At 43.1% G+C, this 21,501-nt stretch overlaps 1 protein-coding gene across 1 annotated transcript in view; it reads right to left on the reverse strand.

The window, feature by feature from the left end:
* Positions 1–367: 367 nt before the first annotated feature.
* Positions 368–21,501, reverse strand: part of PDZD2 (PDZ domain containing 2) — a 188,858-nt gene continuing 167,724 nt past the window's right edge. The window contains exons 21-24 of the mRNA XM_045021789.1: positions 15,042–15,143; positions 11,241–11,511; positions 7,359–7,493; positions 368–5,308 (exon numbers count right to left, since the gene is read on the reverse strand). Coding sequence (XP_044877724.1) covers positions 5,142–5,308; positions 7,359–7,493; positions 11,241–11,511; positions 15,042–15,143 — 675 coding nt within the window. The 3' untranslated portion in view covers positions 368–5,141. The remainder of the gene's footprint in view (positions 5,309–7,358; positions 7,494–11,240; positions 11,512–15,041; positions 15,144–21,501) is intronic.

Raw genomic sequence — 21,501 nt, forward strand, 5'->3', positions numbered from 1 at the left:
ATTTTTTTTTAAGCAGGAATTGTGGGTGGGAAATGTGTTTATTGTTTAATGTTTTATTGGTGTTAGACTACAGAGACCTCAGTTATTCATAGAAAAATGTGGGTTTCACCTATTTGAATCTTCCCTGTAAACATGCCTCAAAAAATGCTGTTTATATTCCTGATCAAGTCTACAGAATGCAACATTTAAACAGCAGCTAAAGCCAATCCAATTCCCACTGAATGACAGTGCCAAGGATTTTTTTTAGCTCAATCAGATGCATAGTTTAATATTTCTTAGGCCTCAGAATGTATGGCTGTGCCATCCAGAAGAATATTACCTCTATGAATGGCAGGTCAGAGGTTCAAATAGTGAACTGAAAAGACCACTACTCACTTATTTTGCTGTGGAAATGAACAGCTAGCAAAGTACCAAGCGTAATATTTATTTTTCAAAATCACTAAAAAAACCCATATTTATGGAGATGCAGATTTACATAACGGAGAAAGCAACTTTTGAAAATGTACAGTCTATTTCATATTATTGCACTCACTTTTTTATAATATACAAGGCATTTTAAAGGGGTTTCAATAAAAGAAGTAATATTTATATAAATAAAGTGTCAATATACAATATCATACAAGAAGTGTATCATCTTAACAGAACACACAAAACCTAACTAGATTGGAATTCCAATGTCTCACGTGACCTACTCTAATCCTCATCAATATTTTCATGTATACAGTTACATACCCTAAATGCACAAGCAGCTAACATTCCAACACCTGGCTGTGGATGATTGATCCAGCTTTTGGGGGGAAAAAAAAACAATTGTAGAATGTTATTAGGACTAATTCTGAATGAGGGCTGATTGGAAATGTCAGTCACACAAAAATTCTTAATACTTTATCACCCTCAAAAGGGTTTTATTAGGATTGGGATGAAAGTAACCAGCCAAACTGCCTCCTCCCAACTTTAGGCTTAATCCTTTAGTCCTTAACACAGATACAATTCCCAGAGAAGCCAATGAGAGGTTTTCATGCATAAGGACTGCAAGATATTGTATGCCCAGTATCATACTAGAGCCCAATCCCCCCAGTATCCAGTGTGCACATCCTTCTGAGCTGCTCCAGCCCTGGAAGACAATGAATGCTAGAACTGTGACAGGCCAGCTTATCCAGAAGGAAGTCTACCCTGCTCTGAAAGCCATTCCCTCCACTCCAGGTCCATGGTGAAGAACTGCAGACCTGTCTGGGGCCAGGGACAAATTAAATGTCCATATACATCCTGACTGGTAACATACTTATCTTTCTACCTGCAACTGTGTGGCCCTAAAGAGATACAATAGCCCTGGAATGCTTAGGGAACTGAGTGATGATCCCTAATATGAAAAAGGACCATCTTGGGCACTGGCTTCCAATCAGTGAAGCTAACAATGAAAACCAAAAGTTATCTGCTGGGGTCTGGGGAACTTTCTGCATAATTCCTCACAAATCAGTGGTCAGCTGAAAGATGCTGAGTTGGTTCCTTGATCATTGTTCAGGACAGAAAAGAATTATATCTCAGTCCTATGACCCCATTCTTTTATCTTACAGTTAAAAAGAGAGAGAGACTCGTCACAACTGATTGTGTAAAACTCTTGACTTCCAATAAATTACTCTGAATTAACACTGGTAGAAGTGAGACCAGAATCCATCATAGGAAATGTAAGGTTGTTGGCACCTTAAGAGTCTTTCCTAGCTTACTGATGTATAGGATAGGAAGGAGGCTTTGTGGCTGTGCCAGCTAAGGTGCTCAAGGAACCTCCATGCCTCATTTTGGCTTTTTCAGGACCCTATAAAAGTAATAGTTTACAGTGTAATAAAGAATCATTCCTAGTAAATTTCAAAAGAGTACTGTAGAGTCATCTGTTCCTAGAGAACAGTAATAGGTACATGTTGTAAGATCTGCTTAGCCTGATCTATTAGATAGATTTATTTTCATACCTACTAATTTCACATTTCCAATCCATATACTCTCACTCTACATTAAGTGCATAGCAGGATTTCATTTGCACCATGTATTGTACAACTCTTACTGTACCTCTACAAGGTGAAGATTGAATACAAATGACCATATTCTCCACTCTTTCCTTTTCAAAAGCAGATTCCTAGAACATGGACTTTTATATTGATGAGTATTGTTACCTCAACACAATTGCTGAAAAATTCTATTGTAATAATTTGAACCCTAGTAGAATCAATAGAGATCTTCTGTTTCCTATCACAAAACATAGCTTTGGCAAGAAGAATGATCACATGGCTTAATATGTCAGGGTTAAAAAGTAATTATACATCAAACATAAAAATATCATTAGTAGACCTGTATCATAATATTCAGAACATGTTAATAAACCATAGCACTTAAATGTTAAATCCATCATTCCTTTAAATTACATTTCATATTTTATCACACACAAAAACCCACCTAGTTTTGATGTTGACATTTGCCCAACATATATTTCCAAGTATGTGTAAAATAAAAGAGAGAATTTGATAATGGAAAAATGAAAGCTTTATAAATCACTCTCAGACAGTGAATAGTACCTGCAAATAAGTGTCTGATAATTACATTATTCACTATATATCATTTTCAAGACATCCCTCAAATTCAGTAAGCTTAATGTACAAGACGAAAATCTTCTTCTTTGAGTTCACACTTAAGTAAGGGATCTGTATGCTTCTTGGTTCAGAATTTAGTAAAGTTCTAATGCTGCACTGGAAAAAAATGTCATTTTTCAAAACACAATTGTGGTTTACCATTTTAAAATAGCAAAGTGTCAATCCTGTACTGTGTGTGTGTGTATTCACTATACTGCATTAAACTCTACATGCATATTTATGTATCTAGTATACGTACTGTTTGTCTAACTTTTTCAGATTTTGATCATTCCTGAAAAAGGCATCACAGTTTGTCATATTTTCTTCCTGTTTTCAGCATAAATTTAAGCTAAGCTTTTCCTCCCAACATGGGGCCTGATACCACAGTGAGGTCCATGTGGCTGGAATCCTGCACCACATTGAGCCTCACTAAAGCTAACAAAGTTGCATTCAAAGCTCATTGTAAGATCAGTGACAAAGCGAATCCAATTTTGCAGCCACTCCATATGCAGAACTTCCACTAGCTTCATTGGAAATTCTGTGGGTGGAGCACCTGAAGGCCGCAGCCTCGCATTCATCTTTTCAGTACCCAGATGTTGCTGGCATCTCTCTCTAGATAGACACGCTAATGTTCATGTAACTTGAAAAAAAACCCATATATATATTTTTATATCTAGACAGAGAAGTTGTGCAACTTTTCTGTACACCTGATCTCTGGATGCCACAAAGAACTCTATGCATTTCCACACATCACAAGTTGTATTCTAGCCGGAAACACAACCAAAAGAAAAATGTTTCATTCAGTAAAGACTATTGACTATAAAAATAATATGAATAAATACATCTGAATATGGTATAAACTAGAGATTGATTCCAGCTACAACATTTGGGTCCTGTCCAGATCTTTTCAACACCACATTAACTAGCGAACGCTCGTTATAAATATTGGGGCTATTTGCAGGCTGCTGAGCTGGCTCCAGGTTTGGATTTGGAATGCCTCTATTGGTCAGGGCTGTTTCTATGGTTTTGGGCCCATGACAATTTGAGGACACTTGACCAAACAACTTGTTCTCACTGTTAGGGATGATGGTTCCTTTTTGCTTTGTCACTTGTGTGTTATTCAGTCATCTCAAACTTCAGCAAATAAATTGTTCTAACCTCTCATACCATATTCTTTCTTCCCCTCAAACAGTGTACGATAAATAATACACAGGAAAACAACTGTTATAGATACATGCTTTGAATATTGGTGAAAAATCCTGGATAAGTACAGGTGACATTCAATTGTTTCTACAATATGGTTTTTCAGCTAATGAGTTATGATCTATGCAGATAAAGCCAATTCCATAATTCAAAATCCTCAACCAGTCCATTACTTACTCAATCCAAGACATATTTACAATACGCACGCTGCCTGTGAAAATAAATATTTGCGAAGAAAAGCAACAAGTGTGGCCAGTTCAAATTTAACTGGGCAAAATCTAGATATTTGGACCCAAATTTTCAAATTTGAGTTTTTAAACTTAGGCAACCGTAATCCTCTTTTAGGCACCCAAATGAAAGTGGGTGGATTTTCAGAGGTGCCGTGCCCCCACTGAAGAAAATGAGAACTGTGAGCGCTCAGCATCTTTGAAAGTCAGCCCACTTTTATTCAGGTGTCTAACTTTAGGAACCCAAGTTTGAAAGTTCAGACTGCAATTTTTACACTCCAGTCTTAATTATACCCATAAATTATACCAAAACTGTTACCGTCCTTCCAATCCTCTGCAGATAGTCATCCAACATTTGCGACAGATTTTCTTTTCCTAAACGAAGGTCTGCACACAGATTTCTAATGTATGAATATGGTGTGATATTCAGATTTAATGATATGTCACTGAGAGCTGATTTAACAGTGTTGTGTGTTCAGTTCATAGTTTTCTAGATCATTCTGAGCTTCACGATAAAATGTTTGTGGTTTAGATTTACAAAGCTGTGCAAAATTATACTTCTTTTTGTCATGCCTCTTTAGCAAAACGGCACTTAGAAGAATAAAGTGAGATTGTTCCAGACATTCTCCTTTTATAACAAACACAGACTGGACCCCAAGTCAGTGTGTTGAAGTCAAGTTATAGCTAAGTAATACAGTCAAAATACCCATCCTCATTAACAGGATAGCAACGAACGAGTTATGCTCCCAATTTCCAAACACTAAAAATATTGGGAACAGGCAAAACATTTCAAACAGAATCTGCTAAAAGGTTTTGAAGTTCCATTAAAATACCACCTGACACAAAAGTCCTCTTACTGTTTGGCTTCTTACATCCTGGGAAAGTAAAGTTTATAAAAACACTGCATGGAACAAATATGTTCCTTGTTTGCATATCCCAGTGCTCCTCTGATGCTTTTAGCAAGCCGCTAGAGAGCATTAAGTCACTTCTACACAGCTTCAAAAATGTAAGGACAGCTGGTAGTCTGTTTTGAAAGGACTACTTCTAATGAACATGTTGCCTTAAACAAGCGTAGCTAGAAATAGTGTTTCTGTCATACTGAAGTTCTAGGCTTTCTGATCAGCAACTGAACTGGTCCCTCTGGGACAGATTTAATGATGTTCCAGGCATCGTAGTGCATGAGACCAATCAATGATTTTCCACTAATGGCAACAATTTCATCTCCAGCTTCTATTTTTCCAGCTTGCTCTGCAGCGCCACCTATGAGCAAATAAGTTACAGTCAATATAAAAACAAAGGGATCCCTTTCCACTGTGGCAAATGGGAAATAAATGATTCTTCTAACTATGCCAATTGTATTATTAATCCCTGAGACTCAGCACTAACAATTTATTCCAGCATAGTGCACACAGTAACAGTAAAGTGTTAATGTAGCTGAGATAACGTTAAATTCTGGGTGTTTGAGATGTCGTGTAAAACAAAGCTTCTGCTGAGATTAACTAAGCAATACGGGGGCATCAAAACTGCTGTATATTGGCTCTAATATTTTGTAAGAAAACCTGTTGAATTAAATAAATGTGCATGTTCACAAGGACAAAAAAAGTTATTTCCACAGAAAATGTAACAGGCCATTTTTTGCCCAGTATGAACCTCAATGGAATTTTAGCATTTTATTCTCCAGAGGATAAAACAACAGACTCTAAAATCGTTAGTGACAGTGAGGGGGCAAACCAAGGACAACAAGCTTTCGGATATAGACAGAGGCAAACTTCCTGTCCAGTTAGAAACCATATGTTAGTGATCAAAGTGTATTTTCGCTATGATGATAACGTAGCTGTATCATCATGTCAGGGCCGCCCAGAGTGGGGGGCAAGTGGGGCAATTTGCCCCAGGCCCTGCAGGGACCCCCATGAGAATATAGTATTCTACAGTATTACAACTTTTTTTTTTTTGATAGAAGGGGCCCTCAAAATTGCTTTGCCCCAGGCCCCCTGAATCCTCTGGGCAGCGCTGCATCATGTATCAAGCAACACCAGTAGGAGCTGTAATTAATGACATAAATAGGAATGTTCCAAATAATCACACAATAATGGCATCATACAAAATGAAAAGTGACCCTCCCCCACAAAATAAATGTTTAAATATTAAATGTTAAAAAGCGAAACTGATTTGTGGCTAGGCCATATAGATTTCATTTTGACTCTTTTCCCTTATAAGAGAATAGGAACATGGGGTCTGATCCTGCAAGATGCTGAGCACCCTTGGATCCCACTAAGTCAATGGGAGCTGAAGAGGCTTAGGTCCTTGCAGGAGGCACTCGGCTTTTCACATGATCATATCCATAAGAGACAGGACTAAACTATATGGGAAGTACTGGGCATTGGTTTCTATTCTGCATGCAACACATGTAAGTTTAACCATCTGGCTGGCAGACAGAGCATCCAAGAATGGCAGTTTTCCAATGCACATGCACAGTGTATTGTACTCTTGGGAGAAGGCCGATCACTGTGCTAAGAGCACTTGAAGCAGAAAATTAACACCATATTGTAGATAAAGAACTTCAGAGGAAAGCTCAACAAAAACAAAAAAAGAGAAAGAGGTAAAAAGTCAGAGCAGGTGAAGTAGTATTTGGGAAGAACATAGAACCAGGGCCGGCTCCAGGTTTTCTGCCGCCCCAAGCGGCACAAAAAAAAAAAAAAGCCGCGGCAGCGCAATTGTGTCGCTCCACTCTTCAGCGGCAATTCAGCGGCGGGTCCTTCGTTCCGAGAGGGACTGAGGAACCCGCTGCCAAATTGCCACCGAAGACCTGGATGTGCTGCCCCTATAGCGGCCGGACTGCCGCCCCTTGGTATTGGCCGCCCCAAGCACCTGCTTCTTTAGCTGGTGCCTGGAGTCGGTCCTGCATAGAACCATGGTTTCACTGCGCTGTCCTTCACCGTAGGTGTCAGCTTTGCTTTCCATGGGAATGGGAGACAACAGATGAAATGCTAGCTTTTTATAGAATACTGCTGTGATACTAGATGAACTGCTATTGCTGGCTGCAGTTCAATATTTACAGTAACGGGTAAGCCTAGCACATAATCACAGCACACTTACTCAATCTTGCCACATTAATCCTACAAACACTTGTTAGCAGGTGTGGTACTTACTACCATGATCCGTGTTTTTAAGATTAGGCCTTTAGTTATTAAGAGGTATAGAATGCATTAGAAAATAACCCAGCTCCATAATTATCCAATTCAACCAAGTCGGAACAATGTACAGTAGAAGAAAATGGGATTACAGCCATGTAAATATATTTTCCAAATACCTTTAAATATTCTTTTTACAAGCAAAGGTCTGTCTCCAGAAACTGAAGCTTTTCCACCATCAATGCTGAACCCCAAGCCAGCAGAGGTTTTCCATAGTTCAACAGAAATGACATCACTCATATCCACATTTGGACCTGCAACAGAATACACACAACTTTTTGTTATTGACCTACAATTCTCACTTCTTTGCTGTGGTGAGAAAATGATCCACAATTTAATTTCTACTAAAACTGCTACATGTTTTCAGTCAGTTTTTTTTAAGGGCACGTGCATATTATGCCGTTGCACAACCCACAGTGGCCTGTGCAGGTCAGTTTTTGCGATATGCAATTACCCATTAGCGGTGGAGTCATTCAGATTTCTCATGTTCAACAAGGATGTGCCTAGATATTTTTGTGGGTGACATTAAGGAGGCCTGATGAACATTTGCCCAACGGGATTTAGTAAAAATTAATTTAAAAAAATTGAAGTGTTTAAAAAAAATCATAAGAACAATGAGCTGCAAAACTTTATAGTCTTCAATTTGATACTACTTATTTAGGTCTTGGATGATGGGTTTCTAAAGAGCAAGTCTGCCCAAACATTAATTTGATCAAAACCCATTCACTTTCTTTCTTTCTTTTTTATTTTTTTTTTTTTTAAAGGGAGGATTTTTTAATATACTGACTTGTGTGAATTTATGCTCCTGCTCTCTAATCAATGGATATGTCAGATCTCTACCAGTGTGTGTATGCTGTCCTCTAGCAGCTGGACCACAGATGTTACAAACCATAATATTGCTACACCTAATAGAAATTATGCCATAGCTCATGTAGAAATGCCCCCATGAATTTGGAACAAAGGAGTAGATGTGATATATCTTGATTTTAGTAAGGCTTCTGTCACAGTCACACATGACATTCTCAAAAGCAAACTAGGGAAGTGTGTTCATTCTAGATGAAATTACTATAAGATGGGTGCATAACTGGTCAAAAAGCCATACTCAAATAGTAGTTATCAGTGGTCCAGTGTCAAACTGGTAGGGTGTATCTAGTGGAGACCCACCATATTTTCATTAATAACTTAGATAACAGAATGCTTTTAAAATTTGCAGATGACAGCAAACTGGGAGGGGTTGCTAGCACTTTAGAGGACAGGATTTAGAACTCAAAATGACCTTGACAAATTGGAGAATTGGTCTGATTTCAACAAGATGAAATTCAATAAAGACAAGTGCAAAGTACTACACTTAGAAAACTAAAAATCAATGTACAACTACAAAATGGGGGAATAACAGGTGAGGCAGTGGTACTGCTGAAAAGGATCAGGGGTTTATAGCAGATCACAAACTAAATACAGATCAAAAATGTGATGTAGTTATGAAAAAGGCTAATATTGTTCTGGGGAATATTAACACAGGAGTCTCGTATGGGATACACTGGAGGTAACTGTCCTGCTCTGCGTGGCACTGGGAGGCCTCAGCTGGAGTATTCTGTCCAATTCTGGGTACCACACTTTGGGTAAGATGTGATTACACTGGCAAGAGTTCAGAGAGCAACAAAAATAAAAAAAGGTTTAGAAAATCTGACCTCTGAGGAAATGTTAAAAAACCGGTCATGTTTAGTCTTGAGAAAAGAGTAATGGGCTTAATCTGCAGGAATGGAGATTTAGGTCAGATATTGGGAAACAACTTTGAACTACAAGGTTAGTTCATCTCCGGAATATGCTTCCAAGGGTGGTTGTGGAATCGCCATCACTGGAGGTTTTTAAGAACAGGTTGCACAAACACCTGTCGGGGTGGTCTGGGTTTACTTGGTCTTGCTTCAGCTCAGGGGGCTGGACTTGATGATTCCTCAAGCACACCCTTCCAGCCCTAGAGTTCTCTGATTTATGTTCTATTCCCTGCCCCAGTGACTGTCAAATTTATACAGCCATGGAATTATCATAATTTAGTGCAAACTGTTGAATTTCAAAACTGTACCTTAGGCATCTGAAACTGAGCTCTGCCTAATGGGAAGGTGCTGATGTAAATGTATGGGCTAGCATGCGTTTGTCCTGGGGGAATTCTGCACTATTGTGCAATGCAGAACTTGTGCAGAATTCTGGATTTCCCCCACAGAATTGGGGCTGCAGAGTTGCTGGCCACCAGGAGGGGCCATTGGACTCTGCAGAGCCCAGCTCGCAGTATTTAAGGGCCCAGCCCAGTAGGGATAGAGGCTGCACAGTCTGGCTGCCGGCCTGATCCTCATCCTCCCAGGGACAGGAGAGGGCCTGGGAGAATTTTTTCTGTGCGCAGAATTTTTTGGCACAGAATTCTCCCAGGAGTAACAGCTGCACTCTACAGGATGGACAATAAGTGAGATCATGTTGCTGTCTAGTAGCTGCAGCCCACAGAGGCTATGCACCCTTCAGCTCAAGTGGCAGGAACGCTTTTGGAGCAGAAAGTCAGGGGGGTCCATCTACAATGATGTCCATTAAGTCTACGTGGCCATTAAATAGTTACAGAAAGGCCATTCTAATCAAGATGACATACTGCATCCTGATATATGTGGTCTCCAGAGACACCTCTGCATCAAAATGAAGATACCAATAGGCTGCATATTAAAATTTCATGGGCTGCATTTAATCTGCAACATACACTTTGACCACCCCAATTTGGTAATAAATATTTTGGTAATAAATTATATCTGGTGTAAATCTGCATGGTTCCATTGAAAACAATGGAGTTACACCAATTCACAGAACTGAGGATCACATCCATTTATTTATAAAGTGATTCCTCTCTCTTTTACAGCTATGTGGATGCTCTACTGTGATTCAGGATAAAAACACTAGAAAGGCAAGAAAAATACCAATATAGAAAAACACAGCCTCAGCTAAAGCCTAGTGCTGACAATTTCAAAAGTGAGTCACTAACTTTTCTATGCCTCCATTTCTTTGTGCCCAGCACCTGGAGCGCTAGTGGCAGATCACTCTGCAGGGATGCTGCATTATCAGATCTCTTGGTGATGACAGTTATTCATCATCACTGATTGATTCCTCTTCTCCAGGCTGGGTATCAATGGAAGCACTGAAGTGCAGCCCCAGAAACATTCCTGAAGCCACAGAACATGGTCAGAAAATATCAGCTGACCAGAATGGTAAAGTGTCCTAGTTCTAAAACCAGGAGACCCATTCAGAACATCTCAAGATAATCTCAGCTCCCAAGCAAGGTCAAGTGGCCATTCGGAACCTATTCACGAGGCCACTGATATCCACTGGGACCAGGAGCTGTTAAACTGTCACTTTTCCCCAGTCTCATCTTTGGAATGGATTGGGATTTGGTTAGATCTCTCTATTTTCTGTAATATCAAAATACCTTTCTTGTATATTTTCATAAAACATCATAAAAATTAAATTCTGCCATTTTATAGATCAGTTCCACTCCCTGTGACTAATAAACTGTAGTTCTAGGTTCAGTTTCTTTGTTTTTGCACTCGCTATTGTTATTTTAAACGCCTTCAAACACACAATTCCCAACTTCATCCTGGATTCGACGAGTATGTGTAAATCAAGAATAGTTTGTCTTTTGCCAGAAGGTTATGAAATAATCATTTTAATTATAAACAGGAGTCCTGTTAAACCTGATGCAAGCCATACTGAAATCAATGGAAAAACGGTGATAAACATCAACGGGAGTTGAATCAGGCCCTAAATGTTCATCTAAGTGTCTACCTATTTATGATGGCTTCTAAAAATTGCATTTGGGTTCCAAAGAGTACAAATAAAACTTAAAATTAATTTCGTTTGCTTTCTCTGATCACATAAGAAATGGACACTTATAATCTGAAGCATATGGACATTTTCCCCTTGGTCTGCTCTGCAGTGACTCCCTTCCAACTATTCTTGGACTAAGATCATACCTGTTCCTATTTCCATGGTAACATCCTTTCCAGGCACAAAGTGTTTTCTGCCAGTAGCTGATATTTCAAGTCTGGATGAAATCTTTTCTCTGTCTTTCTTTTTCTCGATGACAATGACTGCATATTTGTGCAGTCTTGCCTGATGCAGAGCATTCAGAACGTCTCCATGGACAGAACCCGCCAGAGACATGCCATTAATTGACAGAATGAGATCTCCACAATGGATAGTCCCTTCTTGAGATGCCACACCCTTTGAAAACACCCTGTGGACCTAAAAGAAAGATTATTACTTAATACTCTGATAGTATCATGAATATGCATAGTGCAGTACAACTCAGACACAGGTGAAGGCTCTGCCCCCCAAAAGCTTACAATCTAAGGGTTTGATATTCTAAACACCGTTAGGCATAATGTTTACTCTTAGGTCTTGTCTTCACTGTGGGATAAATTGGTGCTCCTGCAATCAATTCAGTGGCGTCAATTTAGTGGGTCTGGTGAAGACATGATAAGTTGATGGGAGAACACTCTCCCATCAACTTCAGTACTCCACCTCAATGAGAGGCTGAAGCTAAGTCAACAGGAAAGCGTCTCCTGCTGACATAGTGTGGTGTAGGGACTGTGGTAAGTTGATGTAGACTACCCTGATGTAAGTTACATTACTTGAGTTGTGTAACTTACATCTACTTACCCTGCAGTGTAGGCAAGGCCTCAGTCAGGATATATCAGTAAAGATAGAGAAATATTAATGCCATTGTTAAAGGGACTGGTGAGACCTCATCTGGAATACTGTGTACAATTCTGGTCACCCATGTTTAGGGTCCTATTTTGGTCAGTTTCACAGTCATGGGAGTTTAAAAATAGTAAATTTCAGTTGTGGGATGGTCACAAGATTATCGTGGGGGGTGGGGTTGGGGTATTGCTACCCTTACGCAGCAACACACTTCAGAGCTGGGCATCTGGAGAGCGGTGGCTGCTGGCTGGGAGCCCAGCTCTGAAGGCAGAGCTGCCAGCAGCAGCGCAGAAGTAAGGATGGCATAGTATGGTATATTGCCACGCTTACTTCTGTGCTGCTGCCTGCAGAGCTGGGCCCTCAGTCAGCAGCCGCCACTCTCTGGCCACCCAGCTCTGAAGGCAGCAGTGCAGAAGAAAAGCTGGCATGGTATGGTATTGCCACCCTTACTTCTGTGCTGGCGGGATGCTGCCTTCAGTGCTGGGTGCCAGCCAACAGCTGCAGCTCTCCAGCTGCCCAGTTCTTAAGGCAGTGCAGAAGTAAGGGTGGCAATACGGTGAGCCCCCTAAAATAACCTTGTGACCCCTTGCAACTCCCTTTTGGGTCAGGACCCCCAATTTGAGAAATGCTGGTCTCCCCCGTGAAATCTGTTTGGTATAGGGTAAAAGCACACAAAAGACCCGATTTCACAGAAGGAGACCAGATTTCACAGTCTGTGACGCATTTTTTCATGGCCGTGAATTTGGTAGGGCTCTACCCATGTTCAGGAAAGAGGAATTGAAACTGGAATAGGTTCAGAGCAGAGCTACTAGGATGATTTAGGGAACAGTAGGCCTATTTTATAAGAGGATACTAGCAAAACGAAGGCTGACAGAGGATCTGACTACTCTCTCTAAGTACATCAGGGGATAAACGCTGAGATGAAAAGAGCTATTAAAGCTCAAGGACAATGATGGTACAAGAATAAATGGATATAAACTGGCCATGAATAAATTTAGGCTGGAAACTAGGAGAAGGTTTCTAACCATCAAAGGAGCCTTCCAATCGGAGTGGTGGGGCCAAGTAACCCAACTAATTTTAAGATAGAGTTTGATAAATTTATGAATGGGACTGTAAGACAGGGCTCCTTGCTATAGGAGAGGACTGGACTCGATGACCCAGGAAGTCTTGTTCAGTCCTATGATCCTATGAGGTGTCCCACCCACTATGCCAGGTTAAAGTGTCTGCAGGACTGGGCACAAAGAATTAGTTAAGCACTTAGTCGATGGGCACTAAGAAGTAGCCGTAACTGTGTATTTTACATTGGCTGTTACATGGTCACCCGCGCAGCTTCAAGTGCCTATTTTTGATGATTTGGCTGTTCCAATTATGTATTCACCATCACCGATGTAACAGTCTTTTTGGTTGTGTAAACTATTTTTTTCTTGTAAATACAGAAAATTCTAGAGGGCAGTTAAAGTGGGGAAAATCCGGAGTAACTCCTTGGGCTCCAGTAGACTGGCTCAGGATTTGTGCCGGTGTAACTGATAGAAGAAAATGGCCCGAAAGCAGCAACTCTGGATTTTTAAAGACTTGTTTACAAGATACTGTGCCGCTGTTAGAGCACTGTTATATGTTTCCTTTCACAAAGGTTCATGCTGTGAATTTGTGAGTACAATTCTATATGCTTATCTCAAGGTACTTCGCAGAGACTCTGGCACTTACCGGGGGAGTGCAAGTCTTCTGGGCATCCCACAGAGAGGACCCAATGCCCTGCTGCACCTCACCCCAACACAGTCCCCATGGGGAGGCCTTGCTAAAGAGCCCTAGGTTTCAGGGGCTAACATTTCCAGGCAGGTTTCAGAGGCAGTGTAAGGAGGCACTTCCAGTGAGGCGCTAACTAATTGCAGCTCAGTGTAGGCTGAAAGAAGGGTTTAACTCTCAGAGGGGAGAGACATAAGGAAGCACTGCTGACCAGAAGCCAAGGCAGGAAGCTCTGGGAAAATGCAGGAGCTACCTAGCATATGTAAGGCTGTAAGGCAGGGGTGGAGCTGGAGACATTGCTGTATTAGTGTCAATTTGGATTAAAACTGAACCCCCCTAATAATGCCCTACCTGGCAGAGGTGTTTGTGTGCTTAAAAGTGGATTCTTGGGTGAATTTTTCTCTTGTTATTTCCCCCCTGATCCTAATATGTGCCTCCCAAACAGTCTCATCACCCTGGCAGAGCCTACCCCTGCTCCCACTCAAATCACTGGAGTTTTACTACTGACTTCAATAAGAATGGAACAGGCCTCAAAAGAAGTACCATTCCAGTGGGTGTCACTGTGGTCCAAAGATTGAGGCATGCCCTCCTCCTCCTCTCAGCATCTAACAGGTTCATCCTCATAAGTGTGGAATCTAAAACTTTCCCACCTCAGAGGGCTTGCTGCACGGCACATGGGTTCTCCTGTTTTTCTCCATATTACTAGTTCTACTTTTTGATAGTGTTTCAGTTGTTTGGTATCACTTTTTTATTCCTTGGTTTCACTTAATGGCACTTACAATGTCCTGGGTTTAAAAGTATCTTATAAATAATCATTATAATTAGTGTTCACTTGTTACCAAAAGAACTTTGTGAAGCGAAATCCAGAATGTTTGCCTCAGTCTGAAATAGCTGTCCTTAGGTTTACAAAAACATTCCATAACTGGACATTTTATGACAAAAGTTCAAAGGCTGGAAATTGAAATCTCCTTACAAAAGGTTACATTTACCTTGAGTATGTGAGATTTTTATTTATATCCCTTGGGACTTTGATTCAGTTGATCCCACAGATTAATAATCCAGTTACATATTAATCTAAGAAGCACTTTTAAATCTAATTTGAAAATGTAATCGTCATCCATCTTCAGTAATAAAAATATTGCATCAACTTATTTTTCACCCAGGCACTTCCCTCTCTGATTTCATGATAGCATGCAGCAGCCTCGCTAAGTCCCTGATCTATGACTCAAGACTGCCTTGCAGTGACACTTGCTAGATGAACACTTGATCTAATTTCAAGCTTGCTTTGCAGTCAACTTTGCTGAAAAAGATTTGCAGTCATCACTTACTATGATAGATTTCTGCTCCAGATCTATCCCTCCAGCGACACTAAATCCCAGGCCAGCACCTTCTTCTTTATTCAAGACCACAAAGTAAGCATCTTCTTTGCTCTAACAATAGAACAGAAGGGGAACCAAAGATCAAGACAAAACACCCACAACAAGGTAAAGAGTCCCAGCATGCTGACACTACTGCAACTTGAGTTTACAGTTTTAAAAAGCTAATGTCATTCTTGTGAAAGGAGTCAGATTGAAGTCCTGTGTTTATTCACACAGCGGGTAGTGCATGAGCAGCAGCGCAGGCTCTCTCTCAGTAACAGGGGCTCTTCCATCAACCAGACAAAGACCTGATCGCTCGAAGTTGAAGCCAGATACATTCAGTCTAGAAAAAAGGCACACATCTTTAACAGTAAGGGCAATTAACCACCGGAACAACTTAAGCAGGGTTGTGGTGGGTTGTTCATCACTGGGAATGTTTAAATCAAGATTGGATGTTTTTCTAAAAGACATGCTCTAGTTCAAACAGGAATTAATTCAGGGAAGTTCTGTGATGTGTGTTATATGGGGAGTCATAGTCATAGAGTTTAAGGCCCAAGGGGACCACCAGGTCATTCAGTCTGACCCCTTGTATAGCCCAGGCCACCACCACCCCACACCCACACACTAAACCCAACAACCAAAATTAGACCAGAGTTTTACAGCCCATAGGAGACTAGACTGTTTTATATCACAGGCAAAGAATAGGAGGGGCTATAGTATGCCAGTGCCCAAGGCCCACGCAATGGCACGGAATGATTAAGCAGCCTTGTTGCCGCCTCAGTGCCCTGACCCACCCCTTCCAATGTCCCCTTGCCAGCTGTGGCCATCCCTTCAAAGGAAGCAGACTTGAAAAAACCCCAGAAAACATGGGGCGATGGGATCCCTTCCTGACCCCTGCAGCTGGCTGACTGAAATCCTGAAGGTCAGACTAGATGATCACAGGGGGCCCCTTCTGGCCTTATAATCTAAGACAACACCATGGCTCCCTAGTTCTACTCTGAATGGCTCCTCTATAGCAACAGTTCAGTTTCTGTACCTGTTCATCTCTTGGACTTCTACCGAAGGGTCTGTCTACACTGTAACTCCTGGGTGTGACTGCAACTCGAGCCAGGGCCGCCCAGAGAGGGGGGGCAAGTGGGGCAATTTGCCCTGGGCCCCGCAGGGATCCCCACGAGAATATAGTGTTCTATAGAATTGCAACTTTTTTTATGGAAGGGCCCCCCGAAATTGCTTTGCCCCAGGCCCCCTGAATCCTCTGGGCGGCCCTGGCTCGAGCTGACATACCTGAGCTAGCTTTAATCCTGCTAGCTCAGGTCCTGGAATAGCAAAGCCATGGCAGCATGAGTTTAAGCCTAGCTTATCCCCAGGAGTCATTACCCAGGGTGCTAAGCAGGTTTGTCCAGCCCACACTGATGTTCACACTGCTGTATCTTCACTGCTCTGGGATCCAAGTGAGCTAGATTGAAGCTAGCTCAGGTATGTTGCCTTGACATGCAATCATATCCTGTGATTAAAGTCTAGGCATACACTAGGACTGCCAACAGGAATTGTTCATGAGACCAACTGGTTTCACATAAATCTAGTCACCAGTCATCAGCAGGTGACAACTGTCAGCCATTCCTGACCAGGGCTGAATTCAAGCCAGTGACCAATAGATAAAAGGTATCCTATTGCCAAACTCATGAGCCGTCCAGTCTATCACAGAGTCATGCAATATGCTAAGGAGGACTACGATGTACTATATTTACCTTTCAGTACCAACCACCAAGGGAGCTAGTGAACAGGGGAGCTTGAGAGGGAGATCTCCTTGCTGAACAAGGTGTGAATGAGCTTGCTTGGCTTTTTGGCTGTTTGTTTTTCTCTTTCAGGTTACTGAAAGTTGAAGTGTCAATTGGGATTGTGTTTAGGGACTGTTTGAGCCTTTGTTCCCTTGATCAGATTCAATCAGCCCTTGATCATCTTTGATCACACTTGCAAGTGAAACATTCTATTTTCTACATTATGACATGGGATGTGCAAAAGCAAGACTGGAATTCCACCTACCACAAGGACCATTCCGCTACACATGCCAGCAAAGAGCGGAGAGAACTCTTCAGCGAGCTGAACACTTTGGGCTAAATTCAGCCTCACTATAAACAAGCAGATCTCCAGTGAAGACCATGGAGTGGCACCTGCTTACATCAGGGCTCAACGCGGCTTGTAAAACTGATTGATATGAAACGGTGGGCCATTGCCAGAGCACAGAGTTTGCTACGCTGGATGAGACCATTTGTCTATCAAGTTGGGTGTCTTGCATTCATCAGTTATTAGGGTGAACAGAACACGGTTATGAACAATCTGTTTAGACATTTTCCAGTATAAATAAGACAATAAACAATTGTCTGGTGGCAGTAACAAGATATTAACTGGGCCTGCTGCAGATCATCAGGTGCTGACTCTGTAAAGCAGCCTCTGGCCTTGGATCGCTTCCAGCTCTTAGCATTTCCAGGAACTGCCAATGCTTCAATTAACGGCATCTCATTAGAATCGAGGCCCTGACACAGTTAAATCTATTTACCATTGAATGACATATTTAGTTCACTGGACTGGAAATGTGTTTAACTCAGAGGGTTGTCTCTTAAATTAAAGCCCCAATCTTAAAGGCACAGGGGAAGCAAACACTATTAAGGGTTGCACTGTAAATATAATGGGCCTGATTCTTGGCCACGCTATGGGTGTTCTGTGGCAATTCAGTGGGATTTGGAGGATTACCCTTGTGTGAAGGGCATCCCTGCGGAGTGCTGGGCCAGTCTGAGAGCTGGCCAGGGTGGGCTGTCGGGGAGCCGAGGTAGATTGCTAAGGTGTTGCAGGGCTGGGGAAGGGGAAGCAGCGAATTCCTGGGGGAGGCAGGGTTGCAACAAGTTAGAGATTGCATTTGCAGTGATGCATCAGGTCATTGAGGGAGGAATTTGCTGGGGGTGAGAGAGGAAGGAAAACATCTCCTGTGATGGTCTAGATCAGGGGTCCCCAACGAGGTGCCCCCCCACGGGTGCCGCGTCTTGGCGGCATTTCGGCAGTGATGTCTCTCGACGCAAGCGGCGTCATCGAGAGGCATTGCCTCTGAAATTCGGCGGCATTTCGGCGGATGCTCAACCGCCGCCAAGGTCCTTCGTCTGGCACCTGCCAGACGAAAAGGTTGGGGACCACTGGTCTAGATAATACTTAGTCCTGCCTTGAGTGCAGGGGACTGGACTCGATGACCTCTCGAGGTTCCCTCCAGTTCTATGATGCATTGGAGCTGGAAAGATCCATGCACAAAGCTGTTATCCCCACCCCTCACTGACCACCCAGTGTAGGGGTGTTCCCCAGAAGAAAATGGATGTGACCAAACATCCCACGGCCCGGTAACCCCTGGCTGCCAGAAAAGCCCTATGGGGCTGTGACCAGCTGGTTTAAGTCAGAGCAGCCTTCTGTTACATTGGATGAGAAAACAGAAAACTACAAAAATTATAAATGAGTTCAACACTAAAATCCGGGAGGGCCCTCAGCACAGTGTGCTAAATGGAGGGGACTGCACGGTAATATCCAGCTATCCTGTGTGCACAGTAAGTACGTGGCTGCACGTTAATCCCTACTTCTACTTCATATTCTGTTGTGCAGCCCTGCCTGGAATACACCTACCGTTTCCCCCACCTGCTATTCTGATGTCACCTGCACACTCAAATCTCAGCTCTTCCTGGTTTCCTAGGACTAAACATCCCAGTCCAGGCACATACACAATCTGAACATTATCTCATGTTCTAAATGACAGACATTTTCTTTCTACCCATCTGCCAGACTCTCCCCTCACCAAAAGCATGCTCTGTGGTGGGGTGGGGGGGACTTTTTGGGTCGAGGTTCCACATTTGGGTGGGGAAATTGTATGCAGGGCCAGGGCAGGGGGTTGGGGTGTGGAGGGAGTGTGGGGTGTGGGAGGAGGTGCGGTGTGCAGGAAGGGGCTCAGGGCAAGGGATTAGGGCAGATGAGGGGTGCAGAGTGCAGGAGGGGGCTCAGGGCAGGGGTGCAGGAGAGGTGCGGGGTGTACGAGGGGGCTCAGGGGAGGGAGTTGGAGTGCAGGCCGGGTGTGGGGTGCAGCAGAGGGCTCAAGGCAGGGGGGTGGGGTGCACAGGGGTTCAGGGTGCAGCAGGGGGCTCAGGGCAGGGAGTTGGGGTACACAGGAGGGGTGCGAGGTGCAGGCAGGGGGCTCAGGGCAGGGAGTTGGGGTGCAGGAGGGGTGTGGGGTATATGAGGGGGCTCAGGGCAGGGAATTGGGGTGCAGGAGGGGTGTGAGGTACAGGTAGGGAGTTGGGGGCGGGGTGCAGGACGGGTTTGGGCTCCAGGGTGGCAGCGGCGCGCACTGGGGCCAGGGCAGGCTCCCTGCCCTGTCCCGGGCCCCGCGCCGCTTCAGGAAGCGCTGCAGCCCCTGGGGGTAGGGGGGCGGGGTGGAGGGCTCCACGTGCGCTGCCCTTGCCACACCTCCAGGTACCTCCCCCAAGGCTCCCATTGGCTGCGGTTCCCTGTTCCCAGCCAATGGGAGCTGCGGAGGGCGGTGCCTGGAGGCAAGGGCAACGCATGGAGCCCTCTGCTCCCCCCGCCCGGGGACCGCAGGGATGTGGTGCTGGCCGCTTCTGAGAGCGGCCTGGGGCCCATGGCGCCACAGGGGGCAATCCCGCAAGCCAGATCAAAGCACTGATAGGCCGGATCCAGCCCGTGAGCCGTAGTTTGCCCACCCCTGCTATGGAGTGGGCTATGGGAGGCTGCCTGCTGACATCCTTGCCTTGCACAGCTACCCCCCATAGGGACATGGCATACTGTAATACCTTCCCTCTGATCATCTAATGGATGCCTGTAAAGCACAATTGATCTAAGCTCACCACCTCCCAATGGGGCCAGTAACTATTACTAGCCCTATATTACAAATGAGGAAACTGAGGCACAAAGTGTGCGGATTCCTGATCCTGTGAGGTGCTGCACATCCTCATCTTCCCAAAGTCTCTATCTCAACAGACTGGGCACTAATTGACTTGCCCAAAGTCACAGAGGAAATCAGTGGCACAGCAGGAAGGAGCTCAGGTCTCTGATCTCAGTTCGATCCCTTAACCACAAAGCTATCCTTTTAAAACCTAGCACTGGTTTAATAAATAATAATAATAAACCCGGACCTGCACAACAATAATGTTTCAATGTTTCCTTTTTTCTTGATTTTCCTAATATTTGTTCAGAGATTCAAAGCCCCCAAGGGAGCCCTGTGATCATTCAAGTCTGATCTCCTGCATACCACAGGCCAGAGAACTTCCCTGCAATAATTCCTTTTGAACTACAGTATTTCTCTTTAAAAAAAATCCAAACTTAATTTCAAAATTGCCAGTGATGAAGAATCCACCATAACTCTTGGTAAATTGTTTGAATAGTTAATTGTCCTCATTGTTTTTGAACGCTAACAGAAAATTCAGCACTGCACAGACATAAAAGACGAGACAATCTCTGCCCAGAGGAGCTTACAGTCTGAATCAGACAAAGACACCCACATCATATTTCAGCGCTTGTATAATTCTGAAGAACTACCCCATTGTAGACTTCAATCCCGTATGTGACTAGAGTAAAGTTTTCCAGCCTACGTGCCATAGTGGCTTTAAGTGCGGCTATGAGAAACTATGCAGACATCGAGTGCCTTCCAAAAAGCATTCAGTTTTATAAATATTTGAGTTCTTTGATTTTAAAAATGGGCATGAATAAATAATCTCTCTAAGATTCCATGTAAAATACTTGAAAGTGCATTTAAATTATTTTTGGCCACGAATAAAATCCAGTTCTAGTATTTCTGGAAAAGCTGCCAAACCCACCTGGGCTCACACAGCTTTGGGGTCTCACAAGTTTTAACTAGGCTGCCCTGGGAAAGAGATAAAATCAAGTCACTCTGGGAAGTCCTGGTCCTCCCAATCCCATCTCATATTTGAAACTGTGACCTTCGCAAATAAAATTCAGAAACTTTCCAAATCTACCTCACCAGCCAGTGATATGCCCCAGATGTCACTTACGCTCACAGTTCCTCCAGTAAAAACAACAAGGAGTCCTTGTGGCACCTTAGAGACTAACAAGTTTATCGGGGCATAAGCTTTTGCAGGCTAAAACCCACTTCATCAGATGCATGGAATGGAAAATACAGAGACATGTATAAATACACAGCATATGAAAAGACGAGAGTTGCCTTACCAAGTGGGAGGGAGAGTCAGTGCTAACGAGCCAATTCAAGTAAGGTGGAAGTGGCCTATTCTCAACAGTTGACAAGAAGGGGTGAATACCAAGGGAGGAAAAATCACTCTTGTAGTGCTAATGAGGACAATGTAATCAAGGTGACCCATTTCAAACAGTTGGTGAAAACACACACACACACACAGGCTAAATTGGCAAC

The sequence above is a fragment of the Mauremys mutica genome, chromosome 6 (genome assembly GCF_020497125.1).
Source record: "Mauremys mutica isolate MM-2020 ecotype Southern chromosome 6, ASM2049712v1, whole genome shotgun sequence".
NCBI classification, from domain to species: domain Eukaryota; kingdom Metazoa; phylum Chordata; order Testudines; family Geoemydidae; genus Mauremys; species Mauremys mutica.